The 26,320-nt window shown below is 35.6% G+C and overlaps 1 protein-coding gene across 1 annotated transcript in view; it reads right to left on the bottom strand.

Annotated features, from left to right (window-relative positions):
- The window catches only part of DNAH14 (dynein axonemal heavy chain 14), a 628,991-nt gene that overhangs the window by 414,609 nt on the left and 188,062 nt on the right, over positions 1-26,320 (bottom strand). Inside the window, exons 31-35 of the mRNA XM_031935270.1 lie at positions 21,532-21,600; positions 20,709-20,895; positions 19,758-19,834; positions 14,440-14,611; positions 5,940-6,029 (exon numbers count right to left, since the gene is read on the bottom strand). Of these exons, the coding sequence (XP_031791130.1) occupies positions 5,940-6,029; positions 14,440-14,611; positions 19,758-19,834; positions 20,709-20,895; positions 21,532-21,600 (595 nt within the window). The remainder of the gene's footprint in view (positions 1-5,939; positions 6,030-14,439; positions 14,612-19,757; positions 19,835-20,708; positions 20,896-21,531; positions 21,601-26,320) is intronic.

Genomic DNA, 26,320 nt, shown 5'->3' with positions numbered 1-26,320 from the left:
CGGGTTACCCACAAAGGGAAGCCCATCAGACTGACAGCAGATCTCTCAGCAGAAACTCTACAAGCCAGAAGAGAGTGGGGGCCAATATTCAACATTCTTAAAGAAAAGAATTTTCAACCCAGAATTTCATATCCCGCCAAACTAAGTTTCATAAGTGAAGCAGAAATAAAATCCTTTACAGATAAGCAAATGCTTAGAGATTTTGTCACCACCAGGCCTGCCTTACAAGAGACCCTGAAGGAAGCCCTAAACATGGAAAGGAACAACTGGTACCAGCCATTGCAAAAACATGCCAAAATGTAAAGACCATCGAGGCTAGGAAGAAACTGCACCAACTAATGAGCACAATAACCAGTTAATGTCATAGTGGCAGGATCAAGTTCACACATAACAATATTAACCTTAAATGTAAATGGACTAAATGCTCCAATTAAAAGACACAGACTGGCAAACTGGATAAAGAGTCAAGACCCATCAGTCTGCTGTCTTCAGGATACCCATCTCACATGCAGAGACATACAGAGGCTCAAAATAAAGGGATGGTGGAAGATCTACCAAGCAAATGGAGAACAAAAAAAAGCAGAGGTTGCAATCCTAGTCTCTGATAAAACAGACTTTAAACCATCAAAGATCAAAAGAGACAAAGAAAGACATTACATAATGATAAAGGGATCAATTCAACAGGAAGAGCTAACTCTCCTAAATATATATGCACCAAATACAGGAGGACCCAGATTCATAAAGCAAGTCCTTAGGGACTTACAAAGAGACTTAGACTCCCATACAATAAAAATGGGAGACTTCAACACCCCATGTCAACATTAGACAGATCAACGAGACAGAAAGTTAACAAGGATATCCAGGAATTGAACTCACTCTGCAGCAAGCAGACCTAATAGACATCTAGAGAACTCTCCACCCCAAATCAACAGAATATACATTCTTCTCAGCACCACATCACACTTATTCCAAAATTGACCACATAATTGGAAGTAAAACACTCCTCAGCAACTGTAAAAGAACAGAAATTATAACAAACTGTCTCTCTGACCACAGTGCAATCAAACTAGAACTCAGGACTAGGAAACTCAATCAAAACCACTCAACTACATGGAAACTGAATAACCTGCTCCTGAATGACTACTGGGTACGTAACGAAATGAAGGCAGAAATAAAGATGTTCTTTGAAACGAATGAGAACAAAGATACAACATACCAGAATCTCTGGGACACATTTAAAGCAGTGTGTAGAGGGAAATTTATAGCACTAAATGTCCACAAGAGAAAGCAGGAAAGATCTAAAATTGACACCCTAACATCACAATTAAAAGAACTAGAGAAGCAAGAGCAAACACATTCAAAAGCTAGCAGAAGGCAAGAAATAACTAAGATCAGAGCAGAACTGAAGGAGATAGAGACCCAAAAAACCCTCCAAAAAATCAATGAATCCAGGAATTGGTTTTTTGAAAAGATCAACAAAATTGATAGACCACTAGCAAGACTAATAAAGAAGAAAAGAGAGAAGAATCAAATAGATGCAATAAAAAATGATAAAGGGGATATCACCACTGACTCCACAGAAATAAAACTACCATCAGAGAATACTATAAACACCTCTACGCAAATCAACTAGAAAATCTAGAAGAAATGGATAATTTCCTGGACACTTACACTCTCCCAACACTAAACCAGGAAGAAGCTGAATCCCTGAATAGACCAATAGCAGGCTCTGAAATTGAGGCAATAATTAATAGCCTACCAAGCAAAAAAAGTCCAGGACCAGATGGATTCACCGCTGAATTCTACCAGAGGTACAAGGAGGAGCTGGTACCATTTCTTATGAAACTACTCCAATCAATAGATAAAGAGGGACTCCTCCCTAACTCATTTTATAAGGCCAACATCATCCTGATACCAAACCGTGGCAGAGACACAACAAGAAAACAGAATGTTAGACCAATATCCCTGATGAACATCGATGCAAAAATCCTCAATAAAATACTGGCAAACCAGGTGCAACAGTACCTTAAAAGGTTATCCACCATGATCAAGTGGGCTTCATCCTTGGGATGCAAGGCCGGTTCAACATATGCAAATCAATAAACATAATTCATCATATAAACAGAACCAAAGACAAAAACCACATGATTATCTCAATAGATGCAGAAAAGGCCTTTGACAAAATTCAACAGCCCCTCATGCTAAAAACGCTCAATAAATTCGGTATTGATGGAACACATCTCAAAATAATAAGAGCTGTTTATGACAAACCCACAGCCAATATCATACTGAATGGGCAAAAACTGGAAAAATTCCCTTTGAAAACTGGCACAAGACAGGGATGCCCCCTCTCTCACCACTCCTATTCAACATAGTGTTGGAAGTTCTGGCTAGGGCAATCAGGCAAGAGAAAGAAATAAAGTGTATTCAGTCAGGAAAAGAAGAAGTCAAATTGTCCCTGTTTGCAGATGACATAATTGTATATTTAGAAAACCCCATTGTCTCAGCCCAAAATCTCCTTAAGCTGATAAGGAACTTCAGCAAAGTCTCAGGATACAAAATTAATGTGCAAAAAATCACAAGCATTCTTATACCCCAGTAACAGACAAACAGAGAGCCAAATCATGAATGAACTTCCATTCACAATTGCTTCAAAGAGAATAAAATACCTAGGAATCCAACTTACAAGGGATGTAAAGGACCTCTTCAAGGAGAACTACAAACCACTGCTCAGTGAAATCAAAGAGGACACAAACAAATGGAAGAACATACCATGCTCATGGATAGGAAGAATCAATATCATGAAAATGGCCATACTGCCCAAGGTTATTTATAGATTCATTGCCATCCCCATTAAGCTACCAAGGACTTTCTTCACAGAATTGGAAAAAATTGCTTTAAAGTTCATATGGAACCACAAAAGAGCCCGCATTGCCAAGACAATCCTAAGTCAAAAGAACAAAGCTGGAGGCATCACGCTACCTGACTTCAAACTATACTACAAGGCTACTGTAACCAAAACAGCATGGTACTGGTACCAAAACAGAGCTATAGACCAATGGAACAGAACAGAGCCCTCAGAAATAATACCACACATCTATAGCCATCTGATCTTTGACAAACCTGACAAAAACAAGAAATGGGGAAAGGATTCCCTATTTAATAAATGGTGCTGGGAAAATTGGCTAGCCATAAGCAGAAAGCTGAAACTGGATCCTTTCCTTACTCCTTATACGAAAATTAATTCAAGATGGATTAGAGACTTAAATGTTAGACCTAATACCATAAAAACCCTAGAAGAAAACCTATGTAATACCATTCAGGATATTGGCATGGGCAAGGACTTCATGCCTAAAACACCAAAAGCAACGGCAACAAAATCCAAAATTGGCAAATGGGATCTAATTAAACTAAAGAGCACAGCAAAAGAAACTACCATCAGAGTGAACAGGCAACCTACAGAATGGGAGTAAATTTTTGCAATCTACTCATCAGACAAAGGGCTAATATCCAGAACCTACAAAGAACTCAAATTTACAAGAAAAAAACAAACAACCCCATCAAAAAGTGGGGAAAGGATATGAACAGACACTTCTCAAAAGAAGACATTCATACAGACAACAGACACATGAAAAAATGCTCATCATCACTGGCCATCAGAGAAATGCAAATCAAAACCACAATGAGATACCATCTCACACCAGTCAGAATGGCAATCATTAAAAAGTCAGGAAACAACAGGTGCTGGAGAGGATGTGGAGAAATAGGAACACTTTTACACTGTTGGTGGGATTGTAAACCAGTTCAACCATTATGGAAAACAGTATGGTGATTCCTCAAGGACCTAGAACTAGAAGTACCATATGACCCAACCATCCCATTACTGGGTATATACCCAAAGGATTATAAATCATGCTGCTATAAAGACACATGCACACGTATGTTTATTGCGGCACTATTCACAACAGCAAAGACTTGGAATCAACCCAAAAGTCCATCAGTAACAGACTGGATTAAGAAAATGTGACACATGTACACCATGGAATACTATGCGGCCATAAAAAAGGATGAGTTTGTGTCCTTTGTAGGGACATGGATGCAGCTGGAAACCATCATTGTTAGCAAACTATTGCAAGAACAGAAAACCAAACACCGCATGTTCTCACTCATAGGTGGGAAATGATCAATGAGATCACTTGGACTCAGGAAGGGGAACATTACACACTGGGGCCTATCATGGGGAGAGGGGAGGGGGAAGGGATTGCATTGGGAGTTATACCTGATGTAAATGACGAGTTGATGGGTGCTAACGAGTTGATGGGAGCAGCACACCAACATGGCACAAGTATACATATGTAACAAACCTGCACGTTATGCACATGTACCCTAGAACTTAAAGTATAATAAAAAAAAAATTCACTCTCATAATGGCTATAAATGATAAAAGGATAGAAATTCATGTATAATGGTTTTCTTTCTTGATATGTATATCACTGATCATTTTTATCTGTTTAATTTAGGGAAGCATTGTAGTTTAGGGCAGTAGTTCTCAACTAGAGGCAATTTTGCGGCCATCTCCCACCCCTGGGGGACATTTGGAAATGTGTGGAGATATTTTTAGTTGTCACAACTGGGTGACAGAGAGGTACCCTGGCTTCTATAGGTACAAGACAAGGATGCTACTAACATCCTGCAATGTACAAGATGGCCCCAGTAACAAGGCAATAAGTAATACAGTTTATACAGTACATAAAATGAAAATGTTTATTTACATTTAACATCTATTTATAAATTTCAATATTTTATTTCGTGAGTAATAATATTTGTACATGCTTTTATTCAAATCACTTTTCTTACTTGTAATTATATTTAATAGTAAAGAGATAATGGCTTCTTGATATGACAGCATTGCATGTTTCTGTTATTCTGCCTGTAGGTCTTTGTTGACGTATTTATAATTAATTAAATTAATATATGTATTATAAAAAAACAGAAACAAAAACAAAAAGAATTATGATATAGGCTGGATATGGTGGCTCATGCCTGTGATCCCAGCACTTTGAGAAGTCGAGGCAGGAATGTTGCTTAAGGCCAGGAATTTGAGACCAGCCTGGGCAACATAGCAAGACCCTGCCTCTACAAAAGCTAAAGGAATTAGTCGTGGATAGTGTCATGTGCCTGCACCCCTATATATTCAGATTACTTGAGCCCAGGAGTTACAGGCTGCAGTGAGCTATGATTGTATCACTCCACTCCAGACTGGGTGACAGAGTGAGACTCTATTGAAGGAGAAGAAAGAAGAGAGAAGAAAGAAGAAAGAAGAAAGAAGAAAGAAGAAGAAGAAGGAGAAGGAGAAGGAGAAGGAGAAGGAGAAGAGGAGGAGGAGGAGGGAGAAAGAGAAGAAGAAGAAAGGAGGAAGAAGGAAGAGGAGGAGAAAAAAAAGAAAAATTATGATATATAAATGCATAATGAAAAATCTATACATTTGCTAAGAAAAAGCAACAACAACCCAATTAAAAAATGAGTACATGACATAATCTGGCAATTCACAGAAAACTCAAATGGCTAATAAGTATAAAAAAGGATATACAATCTTACTAGTAATCAGGGAAATGCACATTCTGATGTTTATCCAAATGGTTCATTCATGGAAAATAGGAAATTCAAAGAAGGTATAGCAATGGAATGCAGAATATTTTACATTACATTTGCAGGGTTTTTATGTATATGTATTAAGGAGATGAAGGTGAAAAGATCCATTTGTTGAGTTATGTGAAGGTCAAATAATAAAGTCTTGACTCACAATTAATAAATCACTGAATTCAAAAAATATTATACCTGTAACATCTCTCTTTTATTATTATTATTTTTGCCCTTTATTTTATTAATTCCTATTGAAACATAGGCAAAGGATTGCTAACATGTCATTTTATACTTACCTGAAGTTGATTATAAAACTGTATAATCTTCTCTTTCTGAGATGACCAGTTTTGTAAACCCAATTGCTGAGTTGCAATACATATTACTTTCTAAAAGGAAATAAATACATAAATTTAAAATGCATTGCAAATTGAACCCTTAAATTTTTATCTTCCAAAATCTCTCTTAACTAGTTACCAATTACTGCTCTTTAAGACAGTAGTTCTTGATTTTTTAGTTCACCAACCTCTGCCTCTGAGAATAATGAAAACTATTACTACTGTCTCCAGAAAAATACAGGCAACATAAAATTTTATGTTCACAGACACCTGATAGCAAATTCATAGATCCTCTCCCAGATTAAGAACCCATTGTTTAACATTGAAAAACCAGAGGTTACCAGTTTTTATCTGGTTATCCTAATTATCTAATTATCCTACACTAAAAGAAAACATAAAAGGTTCTAGACCTTTTTGTAATTCTAATTACTATTAAGAGAGGTTTTCAATTTTGTAATGACTATTTTAGTGTTTCAATGTTAAGAATATTTTAAGACAGTAAATAAAATTTACAAGATTAAAGACATGATGTTATAAATTAAAATATTCCAAAGAGCAGCTGCAGCTTGGAAAGATACTTAATATTTTAACTAAGGTATTATAAGGGAAACCCTTCTAAAGGAGGGTTTATTTCACTGTAGATAGAATGGTAACTATGTCTACAGAAAAAAGTGGGATTTATCTTTTCTTTTGCACTGATCTCTTCCATTCCATTTTTCATTCCTTGCATCCCTACAATGAGACAGAACAAAGCAGGTGAAGGAAATATCCAGTAGGACTGTACAATGGAGAAAAAGGCAGCTTCTATGGCAAGAACTGGAGGTAGGCAATCAGCTGGCAGAATTTTTTAAAAGATTAAATGGAATTGGTCTCTTAAGTGGACTTTATGAGACTGCCCACTTCAGGCCTGAACTTATGAATCCTCTGCAGTTAATAACATAAGCCTAGACACCTACCTGAATATAAGCAAGAAGTCACACAGGTATAGAATAAGAATAGCATTGTATGCACAGATCATAGGGTGGGGATAATTAAAGAGATACTCAGGTTATCCCACCTGGCTAATGAGTTTCACAAATTTCTTACTTTAGAATGATTTGAAATAAAAATCATAATCCTACTATAAAATATTCGTGACTATATATGATGTTCCTTAGAATTAGCTGGATGGCAAACTATATGTAGTTCTTATTCAATGATGTGGTTTCAATAATTCTCAGTGAATCTTTTAGTTACTTGGAGATAATGACTCACTTTGGATATGTAAGAGACAGATATGTAAATAAGTCAGACAGATCACAATTGCCTATTAAATGTGATTCAGATTCTTGTACCTCAAGTGAGCAAATAGTATAAAGAGCACAACTACAGAATATTTTTAAATAAGATATATTACTATGTGGGTGTGTTACACATGGCTGGTCACTGTGTAAGCCATGAAAAATACAACATTAAATAAAAAACTGAATTACTCCAAATTTAATATTAAAATCATTATCATTTTAAATTATGATCTTTGTGACATTTCTATATTTCTATGAATCACATAATTTGGTGAGTAACAATTTATTAAACAGTTGACAGCTTGCATAGTTATTAATGTAAAAATTATACAAATGTGGGTATAATACAAATGGGGTAGCTGAATAAACTGGTGTGTTTATATAGAAAACTTTTCCATAAGCTCAGACTGCTACATATACTGACCTGTAAAGCTGATGAAAAGATGAATATATAATAAGGCTCAAAAGTAAAACCATTGATGTGCATGTAAAAATTCTTGAAAAATGTTAAAACTAACACAAGAGGCATCCAAAACTTATAACTGGAGAAGAGTGGAAAGTCTGTGGGCCCTGCCAGAGGGAGATGAAAGAATGCTTATAAAAGGGAGAGACAGCAAAACCTGCCAACTGATATTTTTATTTTCTTAAAAAAAAAACAAATGAAAATTCTCAAAATATAAATATAAATCAAAATCTTCAAAATCTTGGCACCAGTTTAAAGACAAATATCTATTGTACTTCTGAAAATCTCACAGAGCAACAAGGAAAAAAATATCAAATTGCATTTTCATTAAAATAAAAAAATACGAGGCCATGCATGGTGTCTCACTACCGTAACCCCAGCACTTTGGGAGGCTGAGGCAAATGGACGGCTTGAGCCCAGGAGTTCGAGACCAGCCTGAGCAACATGGCAAAACCTTGTCTCTACAAAAAATATAAAAAGTTAGCTGGCATGGTGGTGGGTGCCTGTAGTCCTAGCTACTTGGGGGGCTGAGGCAGGAGGATTTCTTTAGCCTAAGAGATCGAGGCTGCAGTGAGCTGAGATCAGGACACTGCACTCAAGTCTAGGTGACAGACTGAAACCCTGTCTCAAAAACCAACCAAACAAACAAATAAACAAGTTAAAAAAACCAAAGAAAATCTATAAAATCCAGAACACATGTAAGTACTAAGAAAATAGCTTAGTTTTATTAGAGCTTGGATGCTGCAAACTCTTGAACCAGAAAAGTCCAACTCATTCAATCATGTGAAACAAAGGATCTCACAGTTTAAGACTCCTGTTAATTTAGAGAACTAAAAATAAAAGAGTATATAATAAAAGGGCTAATAGAGTACCAAAACTCATAACTAGAGAATTTATAGTGATATTATGAACATTAAAGGTAAAGTGAAAATTTTAAGAGCATACGAAGAGAAAAAGTAGATACACTATAAAAGAATAAATATTGAAGTGACATTGACCTTCTTCAGAGTGACCCTGGAGCAACAGGAAAATGGAGTAATATTTTTAAAGAATTAGAGATTTTAATATATTAAAGGAAAATAACTTTAAAGTTAGACTTTTATAACGAATTTGCCATTCAGATATGAGGGCATATCAAAAACAGTCTTGAATATTAAAGTTCTCAGAAGGTTTGCTACACAAAAACCTACTCTGAAAACTCTCTTGGAAGAAGTACTCAAAAAGAGGAATAAATTGAAGATAAGCCTATAATAGATATAAAAAGTAAGTTTGAAACAACTTCTTATTAGTTTACTATTTTCTAAAAGAGAGAGAGCACAAGCATGAGCATGCAGAAGTCCAAGGAAAAAAGAGAGAGAAAACATTTCTATAACAACCAGAAATTACAATTATACATAGCATTAACATAATGAGAGAGGAAGTGTGGGGAAGACCAAAGAGTGTGCTAAAGTACTTATCTTGAAAGGGACAAATATAGATATGAAAACATTTTGATCATAGGGGAAAATAATGACAAATGTCAATCTTTAGCTAAAAGAGGCAAGAATGTCAGTCTTCAGCTAAGAGAATAAACATAACAAACAAAGAAGAAAACTCAATCTACCCCATAGTGAGCAGGAAAAGAGAGAAAATACTGAAGCAAAAATAAATTCAATAATAACAGTAATGTATCTTAAGACAACAGGATACATTGTACAGAAGAAGTTAAAAATCAGTAAATACAGGACAGATAATCACAGATTTGATTATAAGAAAACAAAGGCCACCAATATATGTCCTATAAGACAGACAGTTCAAACAAAGATATAGAAAGTTTGAAAAACGAAAGGATGGAAAAAGAACTTCTGAAGATAAACCTTGCATCAAAAAGTTGGATAAAATTTTAATATCTGACTGAATATATATTAAAGCAAGAAATCACCAGTGGGCCAAAGAGGGATATAGGATGCTGGTAAAAGAGAAGATAGGAATACATATACAACTTACAACTTTAAAGTATATACAACAACAATTGACAGATATGCAAAAGAAATAGCTATCTCAGTGATTTAAAATCTTAATATACCTCTTGCAGAAACAGATGGATAAATAAAGAATCAGAGACATCAAAACTCTGAAAAATACAATTAATAGGCTATATATACTTGTTCATAACTTTATACCCCATAGGCACAGAACATACTATTTTTTAGCATAAACACTAAAAAAAGACCATTTATTAGATAATGTAGGAAACCCTGATACATGCAAACGGCTAAATATATAAACTGCAGGATATAGAGGAGGAGGTAATACTTCCAAATTAATTCCACAAGGCCAGTGTTACCCTGATACCCAAACCAGACAAAGATACATCAAAAAAAGAATACTATAGGCCAATATCCCAGATGGACATTGACATGAAAATTCTCAATGAAATACTAGCAAACCAAATTCAACAACACATTTAAAAATCATTCATTACGACCAAGTCAGATTTATCCCAGGGATACAAAAATGGTTCAACATATTACAAATCAATCAATGGGATACATCATGTCAAAAGAATGAAGGACAAAAACCATATAATGATTTCAATCGATGCTGAAAATGCACTTGATAAAATCCAACATCCTTCTGGATAAAAACCCTCAAATAACTGTGTATAGAAGCAACATACCTCAACACAATAAAACCACATATGACGGACCCACAGCTAGTATCACACTAAATTGGGAAAAACAGAAAGCCTTTTCTCTCAGATCTGGCACACAACAAGTTTGCCCATTTTCAGCACTGTTATTCAACATGGCAGAAGTCCTAGCTGGAGCAAGCAGACAAGAGAAAGAAATAAACAGCATCCAAACTGGAAAGGAAGAAATCAAATTATCATTGTTTGCAGACAATATAATCTTATATTTGGAAAAACCTAAAGATTCTACCAAAAAACAACTGGAACTGATAAATTCAGTAAAGTTGCAGGATACAAAAGCAACACAAATAAATAAAAAATCAGTAGCATTTCTTTTTCCTTTTTTTTTTTGGGGGGGGGGGGGGGGGGGGGATAGGGTCTCATTCTGACTCCCAGGCTGGAGTGCAGTGGCGCAATCTCAACTCACTGCAACCTGACCCCGGGTTCAAGCGGTTCTCCTGCCTCATCCTCCCCAGTAGCTGGGATTACAGGCATGTACCACCATGCTCCACTAATTTTTTGTATTTTTAGTATAGATAAGGTTTCACCATGTTGACCAGGCTTGTCTCAAACTCCTGACCTCAAGTGATCCATTAGGCTCGGCCTCCCAAAGTGCTGGGATTACAGGCATGAGCCACCGCACCTGGCCAATCAGTAGCATTTTTATATGCAAACAGAGAATAACCTGAAAAAGAAATAAAAGGAATCCCATTTATAGTAGCTACACATAAAATTAAATACCTAGGAATTAACTCAAGAAGTGAAAGATCTCTATAATGAAAACTGTAAAACAGTGAAATTGAAGAAGACAACAAAAAATGGAAAGATATTCCATGTTCATGGATTGCAAGAATCAATATTGTTAAAATGTTCATACTACCCAAAACAATCTACAGATTCAATGCAGTCCTATCAAAAAACAATGACATTCTTCACAGAAATAGAAAAAACAATTCTAAAATTTACATGGAATTACAAACAACCCAGAATAGCCAAAGCTATCCTGAACAAAAAGAAAAAACTGGAGGAATCACATTACCTTACTTCAAGTTATACCTCAGAGCTATAGCAACCCAAATGGCATGGTCTTGGCAGAGAAACAGACACACAGACCAATGGAAAAGACCAGAAAATAGACACAAAGACCAATATCCACATAGACCAATGGAACAAAACAGAAAACCCAGGAACAAATACACACACCTGTGGTGAACTCATTTCCAACAAAGGTGTCAGGAACATACTTCAATAAATGGTGCTGGGAAAACTGGATATCCATATGCAGAAGAATGAAACTAGATCCCTATCTCTTGTCATATATAAAAATCAAATAAAAATGGATTTAAGTCTTAAATCTAAGACCACAAATTATGAAACTATTAACAAGAAAACATTGGGGAAAATGTCTAGGACATTGATCTGGGCAAAAGTTTCTTGAGTAACACCCCACAAGCACAGGCAACCAAAGCAAAAATGGGTAAATGGAAACACATCAAGTTAAAAAGCTTCTGCACAGCAAAGGATTCAATCAACAAAGTGAAGAGACAATCCACAGAATGGGAGAAAATATTTACAAACTACCCATCTGACATGGAATTGGTAACCAGAATATATAAGGAGCTCAAACAACTCTATAGGAGCAAATCTAATAATCCAATAAAAAGTGGATAAAAGATTTGAATAGACATTCCTCAAAAGAAGACAGAAGACTTAGAAATGGCAAGTGGGTAATGAAAAAGGTGCTCAAAATTATTGATCATCAGAGAAATACAAATCAGACTACAATGAGATATCCTCTCACCCCAGTTAAGACGGCTTATATCCAAAAGAGAGGCAATAACAAATGCTGGTGAGGACGTGGAGAAAAGGGAACCCTCATAAATTGTGGTTGGAAATGTAAATTAGTACAACCACTATGGAGAACAGTTTGGAGGTTGGTCAAAAAAACTAAAAATAAAGCTATCATATTATCCAGCAATCCCACTGCTGGGTATATACCCCAAAGAAAGAAAATCAGATATCGAAGACATATCTGTATTCCATGTTTGTTGCAGTACCGTTCACAATAGCCAAGATTTGGGGGCAACCTAAGTGTTCATCAACAAATGACTGGATAAAGAAAATGTGGTACTTACACACAAAAATACTATTCACCCATAAAAAACAATGAGATCCTGTCATTTGCAACAACATGGATGGAACTGGTCATTATGTTAAGTGAAATAAGCCAGTCACAGAAAGACAAACATTGTATGTTCTCACTTATCTGTGCAACTTAAAAATAAAATCAATTAAACTTATGGAGATACAGAGTAGAAGGACGGTTACCAGAGGCTGGGCAGGGTAGTGGGGAAGTGGGAGGAAAGTGGGGATGGTTAATGTGCACAAAAAAAAAATAGAATGAGTAAGACCTAGTATTTGATATCACAACAGGATGAATATGAATATGAAAAATGACTACGAAATTCCTACATATCTGAACTTATGGTATATATAACTAAAGCAGCACTTAGAGGGAATTTGAAAATCTTATAAGCTTATATTAGTAAAAAGAAGAAGAAAACAAATGAATTAGACTTCTTACTAAAAAAGCTGGGAACAGAATAAAAACACAAAACCCAGAAGAATAAGGATATTTTAAAAGTTTAAAACAGATACCAAAGAGTTTGGAAACAGAAAAAGAAATATTAAATGAACAGAAAGAAGGCTAGTTTTTTGAGAAAAAATAATATATCAGATAAACTGTTAGATGATATAATCAAGGAAGAAAACACAAATTAGGAAAATAAGGATTGAGCAAATAATCTCAGAAACATGAAACTGAAAGAATCTTAAGATAGTGGTTTGTTCAACTCTATATTTATATTTTAAAACTTGAATGAAATGGGAGTATCTGTCTTATTTAACAAAATTGACACTAGAAGAGACATAAATTTTGAATTCATAAATTTTAGATTTAATTTTACAGATTAGAACCATGAAAGAGCTTTCCTCTCATAACTCCTGGTCCAGATGGTTTTCAAGGGAGTCTTTCAAACTTTCCTACATCACCTAATGAATGGTCTTTCTGTGTGTGTAAGTTTTTCATGTGTGCTCAGAAATAATATGAATTCTGTGCTTGTTGTGTATAAAGTTATGTACATGCCCTATTAGTTATATTTAAACAACAAATAATTATGAAGTGGTTTGTTTTCTAAATAAATTTTTAAAATATTTTTTTGAAGACAGGTTGGGTTTCAGGGAAAGGAATCAACATGTTTAATGGCCTGAGACCTGATAAAATCCTGGAAAAGTCAGAGAACAGAAGCTCAAGGTAGAAAGAACAGGGAAGAAAGGAAGAAACGGAGGAAGGAAGAACAGGATATACTGAAAAAACAACCTGGTCCAGCAGATTGTGAAGGGCATTATATGCCAAAACACTTAATTTCAATTTTGTACTGCAGGCAACATTAATTCAACAGTTGCTTTGCTAATGTGATCAAATGTATATTTTAGGAAAACAACTCTGGTGGCCATATGGGAAAATGTTGGAATGCAGGGTGTGGCAGGAAGCTATGTAAAAATATTAACAAGAGACACTGAGTTCTTACCTAGACTAAGGCAATGACTGTGAGGCTACAGACATAAAAGAAACAACAAAGGGCTTTATCATTATAATATGTAATTTTAATAATTACAGAATATTTACAATTTAAGTTTTTTCATAACGCTGATCTAATTTGATTCTCTAGGCACCCTTTCAAAGTGGGAAGAACAGAAACTATTATCCTCATTTCAAAAGATGAAAAAATTGAGAAACAAAATATATAATGATCATCCTTGTCTAAAGGTACATGGTTCATTCTTATTTCCATTAGGACATAATATACTGAAAGCTCTTTTTTTCCCCAAGGGGCACTATATATCTCCAAGTGTTTTTATCCCCTCAATTACCACATGAATACAGAATTTAGGAAGAACTGTAATATTTTTAATCCACATCTAGTTTCTTAATTGATATTCTACATCCAAATAAGCGGTGATTATTTTCAAAGGTCTTTTTACCTCCAAGGCAAGTTGATTTACTTTTAAAACTGTCACTTCTGGAAAAATATCTCCTATAATATTTTCAAATAGTGGGACATCTTCAGAAGGACATTTTGGCAAACTAGCTTCTCTTATAGCCTCAATAATAATCAACGTTTCATCTGCTTCAGAAAGACTGTCACTGGTATCACTTTAATGGTAGAAGAAAACAAACAGAGAGAACAAATTAGCGAGTCTGCTTTGCAGACATTAAAGACCACTGACATACTTTTTTAGGGGTGGCTATTCCAATGTCCTTCCCTCCTCTCTCTCACTGGATAGCAGCCATATGGTTTGGGTGGAATTAATAAGATCCCCAGCTCCAGAAATAGGCTCTGACTGGTCTAGAACAATAAGAGCAACACCAATCCCCAGACACCGAATCAGGGAAAGGTACTGTATCAGCAAGGGTTTTTAGTTGCAAATAACAGAAATGAAATTAGGCTAATGTAAAATAAAAAAATAACACACTGATTTATTTAAAAATCTCTAGGAGGGCCAGAACTAGGCTTGCAAGCTATCCAGCTGGGAACAATGGCCAAAATCATCTACAGAACTGGCCTTACGAAAACATGTCTGTCATCATCAATGGACCCCGATAGCAGTGACTGTCATACCAATACATGACTGATGCTGGCACTAGAACTGTTCACTGCCTCTGCTATTTCTGGTAAATGGCTATAGCTACTGCCACTGCTGTCACCCTCAGCAGAATGGACTCTGTGTGTATCCATTTCTTTTTTCACTAGCTTCATGTTCAGATTCTAATGCAGCTGTGTCTGACTTGCCAAGGTTGTATGTCAAAGCCAAAGTTACAAGAGAGTTTGGAAAATCAAGTATATGGCATAACAAATATTCACTAAAGTAACATAACCTCAGTTCTAGTCAATCAGTGTATCGCAGTCACTTGGACACAGTGACTCAAGGGTAGACAAGTGACGAGTCCACTCAGAGTAAAATTCAGGCCTTTAGTTCAGTAATATGGACAGCCCCAGTTATTATTAGAAGGTGTCATGCCACCAAAAACGAAGCCAGCCTGAAAGCAAGCCAGTGTATAGAGGACTGCAGTACTGAGAATATCTCATACAAATTAAACTGAAACCTTAGTCAAAGTGATCATATCCTGCTCCATCTCTGGATTTTCTGATGGGATAAAAACAACAGTTCCCTCTACTATTTAAGCCAAATTGAGTTTTCTGTTAATCTTAACAAAAGCTTACTGATATAAGTTATACTACATATGTTACTCTATAATAACAATATTTCACATACTAAACACTTCAGTATATATTGTATAAACATGTAATCAGAAGAAAAATAACTATATATGCTATGATACTATATTAGAGATAGAAAGGAAGAAAACTTCCCTGCAAAGGATGCCAAACGTTTATCATTTCTTTGTGAGAACATTCAAAATCTTCTTTTCAGGTTATTTTGAAATATATAATACTGTTAACTACATACAGTCACCTTACACTGCAATAGAACTGAAAACATTCCTCCTATCTGTAATTTTGTACTCATTGTATTCCTATAACCACTCCATTATTACAATGGGAGAGTTATATTGGGTTGGAATTGACTTCAGTCATTTACATTTCCCTGAGAATACCTCGCTGAGTCTTTCTTCTGAATGTATTTTGGCAAAGAGAGGGCAAAAGTCCACTTGAAGTCAAAGGGAGGGAGCCACATCAGAATGGAAAAGGGTTCCAGACTTTATTGCTGGGGTCCTAGGGAATGACAATGGCCTTTTAATATTTGTTTTCAAGACAGATCTTGCTTTATCTTAAAGGAAAATGAAAAAACTCAGGGAAGACCAATATGTCTGGTAGTAGGGCAAGTGTTAAATACACATATGGAGAGAAAATAGCTTAAATAAAATATTATAATATTGTTACAATATGCTGTTACAAAGGTAACACCTCATTAAAATATTACAAAAAAGAGTAATTTTGGAAATGGCATGCAAAATTACCAATGGGTCTATGTGTCATGGCTTAAGAATAATGAAAGCTTTAATGTCAACATCTAACTAAAATTTAAGAATAAGATACCTAATGTAATCTTGTTGTACCCATTATGATTGTCTTCATGATACCACTTTTTTGGAATTAGTTGAGACCCATTTTGTGGCCCAATATTGTAGTAAGGACCATAAATCTTTTAAGTGTATACTTGAAGAGATGTTAATTCTCTAGATGTTGCCAAGAAAATCTTTCCTACCACAAGGGTCTTGGACTTAAGCTGTTGTATAATTAGTTTGTTTTCTAAACAAAAAGATTTGGAAAATTATTTTAAAGGAAAGAGGGAGAAAACTGCTTCTTTCCCTTAAAAGAAAAAAAATGCCCCCTACAAAGGCACATTCACTTTTTAATCCCCAGAATCTGAATACTATTTAATATGGCAAAAGAGGTGATTGAGAATTTTAAGAGGAGTTTATCCTAGAGTATCCAGATGTAAATAAAATCACATGTATCCTAATAAGAGACAAAGAGATGCAGGGACACATAGAGGAGTCGGTGATGTGACGACGTGTTTACCTTTGAGTCACTGTGTCCAAGTAACTGCCATACACTGATTGACTAGAGCTAAGGTTATATAACTTTAGTGACTGTTTGAAAACGTTAGGTTTCCTGTAATTTGAAGGAACAATAACAGATTAGAATGCTGTGGTCATAAGCCAGGAAATGCAGGCAACCACCAGAAGCTGGAGGAGGCAAGAAATGGAATCTGTCCAAGAGTCTCTGGAGAGAAAGCAGCCCTACCCACAATCTGGATGTCAGACTTCTGGCCGCAGGTCCTGTGAGGAAATACTTTTCTGTTATTTTAAGACACAACTTCGTCATAATTTTATAAGGCAGCCCAAGGATATTAATACACTGCTTTCTGTTTTAATTTAAACACCCTGAAAGTATATTTGAGAATTAACGTTAAGTTTTTCCAACATGATCTAGAAAGAAAAAGTAGAAATAAAAGGGAGGGATGAATTACTATGCTAGGGAAATGAGACAAATTTGTAGTATTCTTGGGTGGCTAAGAAATATGGTCAGAGGCCTTAGGAAGAATAGGGTGGGACAGAAGGAAAGGAAGGGACAGGGAAGGGAAGAGGAAACAGGTAAGAACAATATTTATTATTTTGGTGTCAAGAAGGGCGAAGAAACTTTTAAAAAGCAAAATTGTCTAATATTAATTTTTTTGGTTGTTCACTGTGCTTTACTCTGATAACAAAAAATTCATCAACCCTCTTAAAATATAGTCATCTTCATACAATCACATGGCTTCTGTGGTGCTTTAAAGGAATCAAAGAAATGGAGCTGTCACATTTAGGGCAGCACAGACTAGAGAGAGAAGGGAGCTGCTTTCAGTGGTAGGAGACAGTTTCCTGTATACTGGAAATGGAAACTCTAATTGAAGGGTGCCCATGAGAACTTTAGATTTCCTTTCATTTGAAGACAATCAAGTGCTTTGAATGGAGAGCAGTACTACTTTCACTGGAATACTTATGTAAAGAACTAGGTGACTACAGGACTATAAAATCCAGAGGACTTGAGGACATCAGGGAGCTACACTTGAGTTTCATATATGAGTGCTATTTATCTTTATTAAAAAATCATAAAACATTTAACAACAGACACCTATTTACATGCCATCAATATTATACAGGCCATTTTGCAATATATGACTCAGTTCTTTTATTTTTAAGAAATAAATTATTACAACTTTATCCCTATCCTTTGCTCTCTTTTTTTATTACATGTGTATGTATCTGTAAGCATCCATATTATTATGTTTTAAAAGGGAAACAGTTAACAAGTTGATATATCCTTTTGCAACATATTTATCTTTTTATTTCATTTTAAATAGGCAGTACAAGAATATAGCCCCAATCATACCAATATGAAAAGGTATATCTTGTCCCTTTCTACCCAGAAAGGAAAAAGCATGTCTGCTTCCCTATAGTTTCACCAAGGTTTTGCCCAACTTTATATTTTTGCCCATCTGTTAAGTGAAAAATAGAATTTCAGTGTCATTTTAATTTGCATTCTTTCATTATGAGTGGGGTTGAGTGTACTTTCATATGCTTAAGGCACTTTTATATTTCTTTTTCCAAGAACTATCTGTTGATGTCCTTTGCCCATTTTCCTATTGATTTTCCCCCCAAAATGTTTAGAAAATCTTTATACATTAAGAGGATAAGCTATGTGTAATATGAGTTACAATTTTTTCACTAGTTTATCAATTGTCTTTTGACTTCAAAAAACATACTTTTGACCATTTATAAATCTTTTCTGTTGTGGATTCTAGATTTAGAGTCTTAGTTTTAAAGATCTTCCATACTCCAAGAACAAAGGACATTTGTTTCTTCAAATACATTTAAATTTTTTACATTTAAATTATTTTATCCTTTTAGAGTTAATCCTAGTAAATGATGTGGACAATGGTTCCAACTTGATCTTTATCCTGATGGCTGTTTAGTTTTCCCAAAAGCATTCATTAAAAAGTCTATTCTTCCCCATGGATTTATGATATAATAAATGCCCAAAGCATATAGTTCTATTTTTGGACTTTCTATACTGTTCCAATGGTTTGCTTTTCTACTCATGAGCCAGTACCACAGTGTTTTAATTATTGAAGCTTTGTTATATGTCTTAATACATAAAGGGATATCTTCCCTTCATTGCTCTTGCTTTTTAATATTTTTCTAGCTAGTCTCATTTTTCCATGTGAACTTTAGGACCAGCTTGCCTAAAAACAAGCAAATTAACAAACTAAATATCCTTTTAATATTTTACTGAGATTGCATTTCCATTTGTAAATTAATGTTTAGAGTATTTAAATCATTATGATGTTAAGTCCTTTAAGATGTTATGATTTTATTAATGTGGTATATTATTTCATTTAAATACATTTTCATTTCTTTCAATCCTGTTTTAAAGTTTTCCTCATTTGGGTTTTACACATTTGTCACATAGGTATATTCATATAGGCTTTACATTTCTCATTGAGTTATTGTTCTTCTAAATAAGTTCTTTTGTTCCATTGTATCTTTTATTATGTAAAACACTTTTTTTTTTTTTTTTAAAGAATAGGCTCTCTATTGGGAAAAAGTACTCTGATTTTGTGCATTTTTTCTTACTCTTCTTTCATATTCTTAAATAATCTCTGCCTTACTTCACTATGACAGTCTAGGGGACTCCCTGTTTTAACTTGGCATCATCACCTGTAATTCTACAAATTATTTTCCCAGCAATATACAACTGCCCTTTGACCTAACAATTCAAAATTCAACTGACCATTTAAACTCCCGTTTCTTCGTTCCAGCCATTATTAAAACTATCTTCAGAGATCTCAAGCCAAAATTATAATGATCCTATCAAACATTAAAATATTTGAATTATTAAAGTTTCTAAAGAAAAAATGTGAAAACAAACACATACAGTATATAGGTAAATTACAGGTAATCTATGCTATGCAGGGAAACAGTGATATGAATCCAAAAAACCCTTGGTTATACTGCTAATGCTCTCATTTATCTCCCAGAGTGATGCTCCTAAAGTCTCACTCTCAAAGACTAACAAATATTAAAGGTATTAAGAAATATCAGTATCTGAATTAAGTTTTCTCTGAACTAGAATGAGATAAATTGAAAGAAAATTAAAAGAGGAGGACTTTTGGAGAAAATGTGGTTAGCTGTCCAAACCATTTTGCATTAGCAACAAATACTCTGGCATATGCTAGAACAATAATTGTCAAAGAGTAGAACCTAGATCAGCAGCAGCAGTAACAGTTTAGAACTTGTCTGAAACACAAATTCTCGAACCCCACACCAGATGTACAGAATTAGAAACTCGGGAGTAAGGCCCAGCATTTTGTGTTTTAACAAATCCTCCAAATGATTCTGGTACAATAAAGTTTGAGAATAATTGCTCTAGATATTAACTTCCTTGTATGGAAAAAAGTAGTCCATAATTTAAAAATAACAAACACTCAATTACTCTTTCCAGATCTTGGAGGAAAGACCTAGAATCTTGAATGATTTTACAGTTTGCCTTATACGAAGCTCATACATGGACTTTACATGTTGACGGAAATTCTAGTTCCATTATTTTGATGTGTTGATAGGAATTCTAGCTCCATTCTTTGGTATAGTCCCAGGTCATCCCTGGACCAATACCAGAAAAGTATTACTTAAAGTTATTTTTATATAATCACCTTTAAATATTTTGAGAAGAGTAGCTATTTACCTGTTGTGAGAGCTGTTTGCGCGCTAATTCATAAAGGTTAGTTAACTTTCCAGAGAGTGACTTTGCAGATTTGAAACCAAATGAAAATAATATTATTTCAGCAATCATTTGATAATGGGGCACCATCATTGCCACTGGGCGAAACAGAGATTTTAAGTTATCTGGGAGCTCTACTCCACCTTTGTATCTGAAAAGGAAAAGAAAAACAAACAATAAAAACACCACTTTTCAATTTTTCAAATAAGGAATCACATACTTTTCCCCAAAATAATCATATTGGTGTTCTATGTGACCTTTATCTGAAAATTAGTTTATGAGATAGTTTTCATTGTAACCTTTCATCTTACAGAGCTTCCTGGTTTATCATATTTTCTTCCTGTTCCTCCTCCCACAATTTACCTCATATCAGTTCCCTCTGATTCTCTGGACTATTACAGCATTCAATCAGATATTTACTGAATCTGCCCAACCTCCACTCCCTGCAACCACTATTGTCTTATTCCTCCTGCCACTCTCATCAGATGTTTTTCTGCCTGTGTCCTCTTTGTGAAAAACTGCTGACCCTTTTTCCTTTCTCTCTGGGTATTCATGAAGTAAAAACATGTCTTCATCAGCAGCTTAATGAATGTGAGATTATCCTTATCCATACGAACAGGTGCAGAGTGCAGCTGTTCATAAATGGTGTGGGGAATGGAAGTGTTCAGAGGATGATGGAAGCAGATGCATGGACAGATGCAAATGTCAAGCAACTCCATCTGTAGATAAGATTTAAGAAAATGATTTTTTGTCTGTGTCTGTTCCCACTATATTCACTGATACTCACCTGGGATTCATGGTGATAAATACTGCACAAGACATATTGATACGAATTTCTTTTCCTTCCAGTACAAATCTAAAAGACATTATAGTATTCATCACTAGCACTGTTTTCTCTAGTCCAAAGCATGTTAAAACTATAAGTGAGTTTGGAAACTTTATTAAGGCTGTGTTACATTTAAATGCAAATAGAGCACACTGGAAAAAACAATGGTGAGAGAAAAAAGAAGAAATAGGAGGCTCATGCTGAGCCAAAGTTGTCACCCCTGCTGGGATTCAGATGTATTTGATCATGTCCAAAGATGTTTCTGGGACCTGAGGCTGGAAAATACCTAGCTGAATGAGTTGACTTACATAGTAAAAGGAACCTGGGGAGACTCTTAGGGAAGAAAAGAGCTCTGCCTGGAAGATATAGTAGAACACAGAATGGGGCACAGCACAGACATCCTGCTTCAGCATGGAACACAGCCTGTCTCCCAAGTGTCCCTAGCTTGTTTAAAAACTCTGGGACCACTATGAGATAGAATGCTTGGCATGAACATCAGTGTCCTACAATCAGCAGCAGCAGTAGAGACAATAGGAGAAATCCTATGGTGATTTCTTGGACAGCTGATACCAAAGAGGGTGGTCAAAACAGGAAAACAATTGGGACAAAACATAGGGGAACTCACTGGACATAAATGGGGAAAACTTTGTAGAGGCTGAGGTGTAGCAAAGAGTCTGTGAAATGTTAATGTGACTGCCCCCCCGCAACTATATCCACAGATTTATGAGTCCTATAATACTAGCTTTAACAGTTTGAACAAAATCCATGAGAGGACAGCCACAAGGTAGTATCCATTAGCTTGTATTAAAAATATTAGATTATAATACAATTTTATATGTCCATAAATCGTATGAGTACTAAAATTACCTAAAGAGAAAAAAATTTTTGCTTTTATTACTGAACATTAGCATTACTAATAAATACTGTTATTACAGAGTTTTTCAATAAAAGCACATTAATTCAGAGTAATAAGACAAGAGGGCTCTTCAGGTGTGTGGCCAGTATACCCACTTTGCTTTTTATCTCGCTGGGCATGGTGGCTCATGCCTGTAATTCCAGCACCTCGGGAGGCCGAGGCAGGCAGATCACACTGAGGTCAAGAGTTCGAGACCAGCCTGGCCAACATGGTAAAACCCTACCTCTACTAAAAATACAAAAATTAGCCGGGTGTGGTGGTGCCACCTGTAATACCAGCATAAGAATTGTTTGAACCTGGGAGGCAGAGGTTGCAGTAAGCTGAGATCATGCCACTGGACTCCAGCTTGGGCAACAGAGTGAGACGTCTGCCTTAAAAAAAAAAAAAATGTATGTGGAAACAAATACATATAACCATCAGGTAATATTATGAACACTTCTAGGCAAACAAACTAGAAAATCTGGAAGAAATGGATAAATTCCTAAACATACATACTCTCCCAAGGCTGAACCAGAAAGAAGTTGAAGCCCTGAACAGACCAATAACGGACTCCAAAATGTAATCAGTAATAAATAGCCTACCAACCAAAAAAAGCCCAGGACCGAACACATTCACAGCCAAATTCTATCAGATATACAAAGAAGAGCTGACTGGTACCATTCCTACTGAAAATATTCTAAAAAATTGAGGAGGAGGGACTCCTCTGTAACTCATTCTATGGGAACAGCATCACCCTAACACTAAAACCTGGCAAAGACACAATAACAACAAAAAACTTCAGGCCAATATCCTTCATGAACATCAATGAAAGAATCTTCAACAAAATACGGGCAAATCGAATCCAGCAGCATATCAAAAAGCTTATCCACCACTATTAACTAAGCTTTATGCCTGGGGTGCAAGGTTGGTTCAATATATGCAAATCAATAAATATATTCATTACCTAAACAAAACTAAAGACAAAAAAACCACATGATAATCTCAATAGATGCAGAAAAGGCTTTTGATATAATTCAACATCCTTCATGTTAAAAACTCTCAATAAACTAGGTATTGAAGGAACATACCTCAAAATAATGAGTCATTTATGACAAACTCACAGCCAACACCAATAATGAGTCATTTATGACAAACTCACAGCCAACACCATACTGAATGGGCAAAAACTGGAAGCATTTCCCTCGAAAACTGACACAAGACAAGTATGCCTTCTCTCACCACTCCTATTCAACATAGTCTTGGAAGTCCTGGCCAGAGCAATCAGGCAAGAGAAAGAAAGGGCATCCAAATAGGAAGAGAGGAAGTCAAACTATCCCTGTTTGCAGATGCCATGATTCTATATCTAGAAAAACCCATCATCATGGCCCAAAAGCTTCTTTCAGTGAAGTCTCAGGATACAAAATCAATGCACAAAAATCACTAGCATTCCTACACACCAACAACAGCCATGCCAAGAGCCAAATCAGGAACACAATCTCATTCACTGTTGCCACAAAAACAATAAAATACCTAGGAATACAGCTAACCAGGGAGGTGAAAGATCTCTTCCAAGGAAAACTACAAAACACTGACCAAATGGAAAATGGGAAAACATTCCATTCTTATGGACAGGAAGAATCAATATTGCTAAAATGACCGTACTGTCTGGTGTAATTTATGGATTCAATGCTATTCCTATCAAACTACCAATGACATTTTAATTCATAGAATTAGAAAAAACTATTTTACAATTCATATGAAACCAAAATGAGTCTGAAAAGCCAAGGCAATCCTAACCAAAATAATAAGGCTGGAAGCATCACATTACCCAACTTCAAACTATATTACAAGGCTACAGTTACCAAAACAGCATGGTACTGGTACAAAAAACAGGCACATAGACCAATGGAACAGAATCGAGAGCCCCAAAATAAGGCTGCACACATACAACCATCTGATCTTTGACAAACATGACAAAAGCAACAGAGAAAAGACTCCCTATTCAACAAATGATGCAGAAGATTGAAACTGGGCCCCTTCCTTTCACCATATACAAAAATCAACTCAAGATGGATTAAAGACTTAAATGTAAAACCCAAAACTATAAAAACCCTGGAAGACAACCTAGGCAGTACCATTTTGGACAAAGGAACAGGCAAAGATTTCATGATGAATTTCAATTGACAAAAGCAACTGCAACAAAAGCAAAGATTGACAAATGGGATCTAGTTAAACTAAGGAGCTTCTGCAAAGCAAAAGAAACTATCAACAGAGTAAACAGACAACCCATAGAATGGAAGAAAATTTTTGCAAACTATGCATCTGACAAAGGCCTAATATCTAGAATCTAAAAGCAACTTTAACAAATTTACAAGCAAAAAACAAACAACTCTATTAAAAAGTGGGCAAAGGACATGAAGGGAGACTTTTCAAAAGAAGACATATATGCAGGCAACAAACATACGAAAAGAAAGCTCAGGCTGGGCGCAGTGGCTCACGCCTGTAATCCCAGCACTTTGGGAGGCCAAGGAGGGTGGATCACAACATCAGGAGTTTGAGACCAGCCTGATCAATGTGGTGAAACCCCATCTCTACTAAAAATACAAAAATTAGTCAGGCATGGTGGCGCATGCTTATAATCCCAGCTACTCAGGAGGCTAAGGCAGGAGAATTGCTTGAACCCGGGAGGCGGAGGCTGCAGTGAGTTGAGATTGTGCCATTGCACTCCAGCCTGGGCAACAGAGTGAGACTCTGTCTGAAAAAAAAAAAAAAAAAAAAAAAAAGCTCTATGTCACTGCTCATTAGAGAAAAGCAAACCAAAACCACAATGAGACACCATCTCACAGCAGTCAGAATGGCTATCAAAAAATAACAGGTGCTCGCAAAGTTGTGGAGAAAAAGGAACACATACACTGTTGGTGGGAGTATAAATTAGTTCAATTATTGTGAGAGACAGTGGGGCGATTCCTCAAAGACCTAAAAACAGAACTACCATTTGACCCAGCAATCCCATTACTGGCTATATACCCAAAGGAATACAAATTGTTCCATCATTAATGACACATGCCAGAGTATGTTCATTGCAGCATTATTCACAATAGCAAAGACATGGATTCAACACAAATGCCCATCCATGGTAGACTGGATAAAGAAAATGTGATATATATATATATCATGGAATACTATGCAGCCATAAAAAAGAATGAGATCACGTCCTTTGCAGGAACATGGATGGAACTGGAGGCCATTATCCAAAGCAAATTAATGCAGGAGTAGAAAACCAAATACCTCATGTTCTCACTTGTATGTGGGAGCTAAGTGATGAGAACACATGGACTTACAGTGAGGAACAACTGATACTGGGGCCTACTGGAGGGTGGAATGTGGGAGGAGGGAGACAATCAGAAAACTTTACTAGTGGGTACTAGTTCATACCTGGGTGATGAAATAATCTGTATAACAAATCCCCGTGATACCAGTTTACCTATATAACAAATCTGCACATGTGGCCCTGAACTTAAAATAAAGGTTTAAAAAATGTGGAAATAAAAAAAAGCAGCATTTGTTTGGGTTCTTCAAATGCAATATTCTAAGATAAAAAGATAATATGAGAATTTAAGCTGAAAAAATAATTAAAATATATTTGCATCAGTGTCCTGGTAGCTCAGGAGACTGTTCCAAAGCTTGGGCAAGAATTTGGATACCTCTAAGCTGGCCTGCATATTAGAGTTATAAATATATTCACATTATTTGCCAAGTAATGAAAACATTCAAGATAACTGCCATTCCTTTTGATATGTGCTTTAAAACACACACACACACACACACACACACACACACACACACACACACACA

This window comes from Piliocolobus tephrosceles, chromosome 1, assembly GCF_002776525.5.
Source record: "Piliocolobus tephrosceles isolate RC106 chromosome 1, ASM277652v3, whole genome shotgun sequence".
In the NCBI taxonomy this organism is placed as follows: Eukaryota; Metazoa; Chordata; class Mammalia; order Primates; family Cercopithecidae; genus Piliocolobus; species Piliocolobus tephrosceles.
The sequence above is the reverse complement of the archived record's forward strand: the minus strand, read 5'-3'. Positions and strand labels throughout refer to the sequence as shown.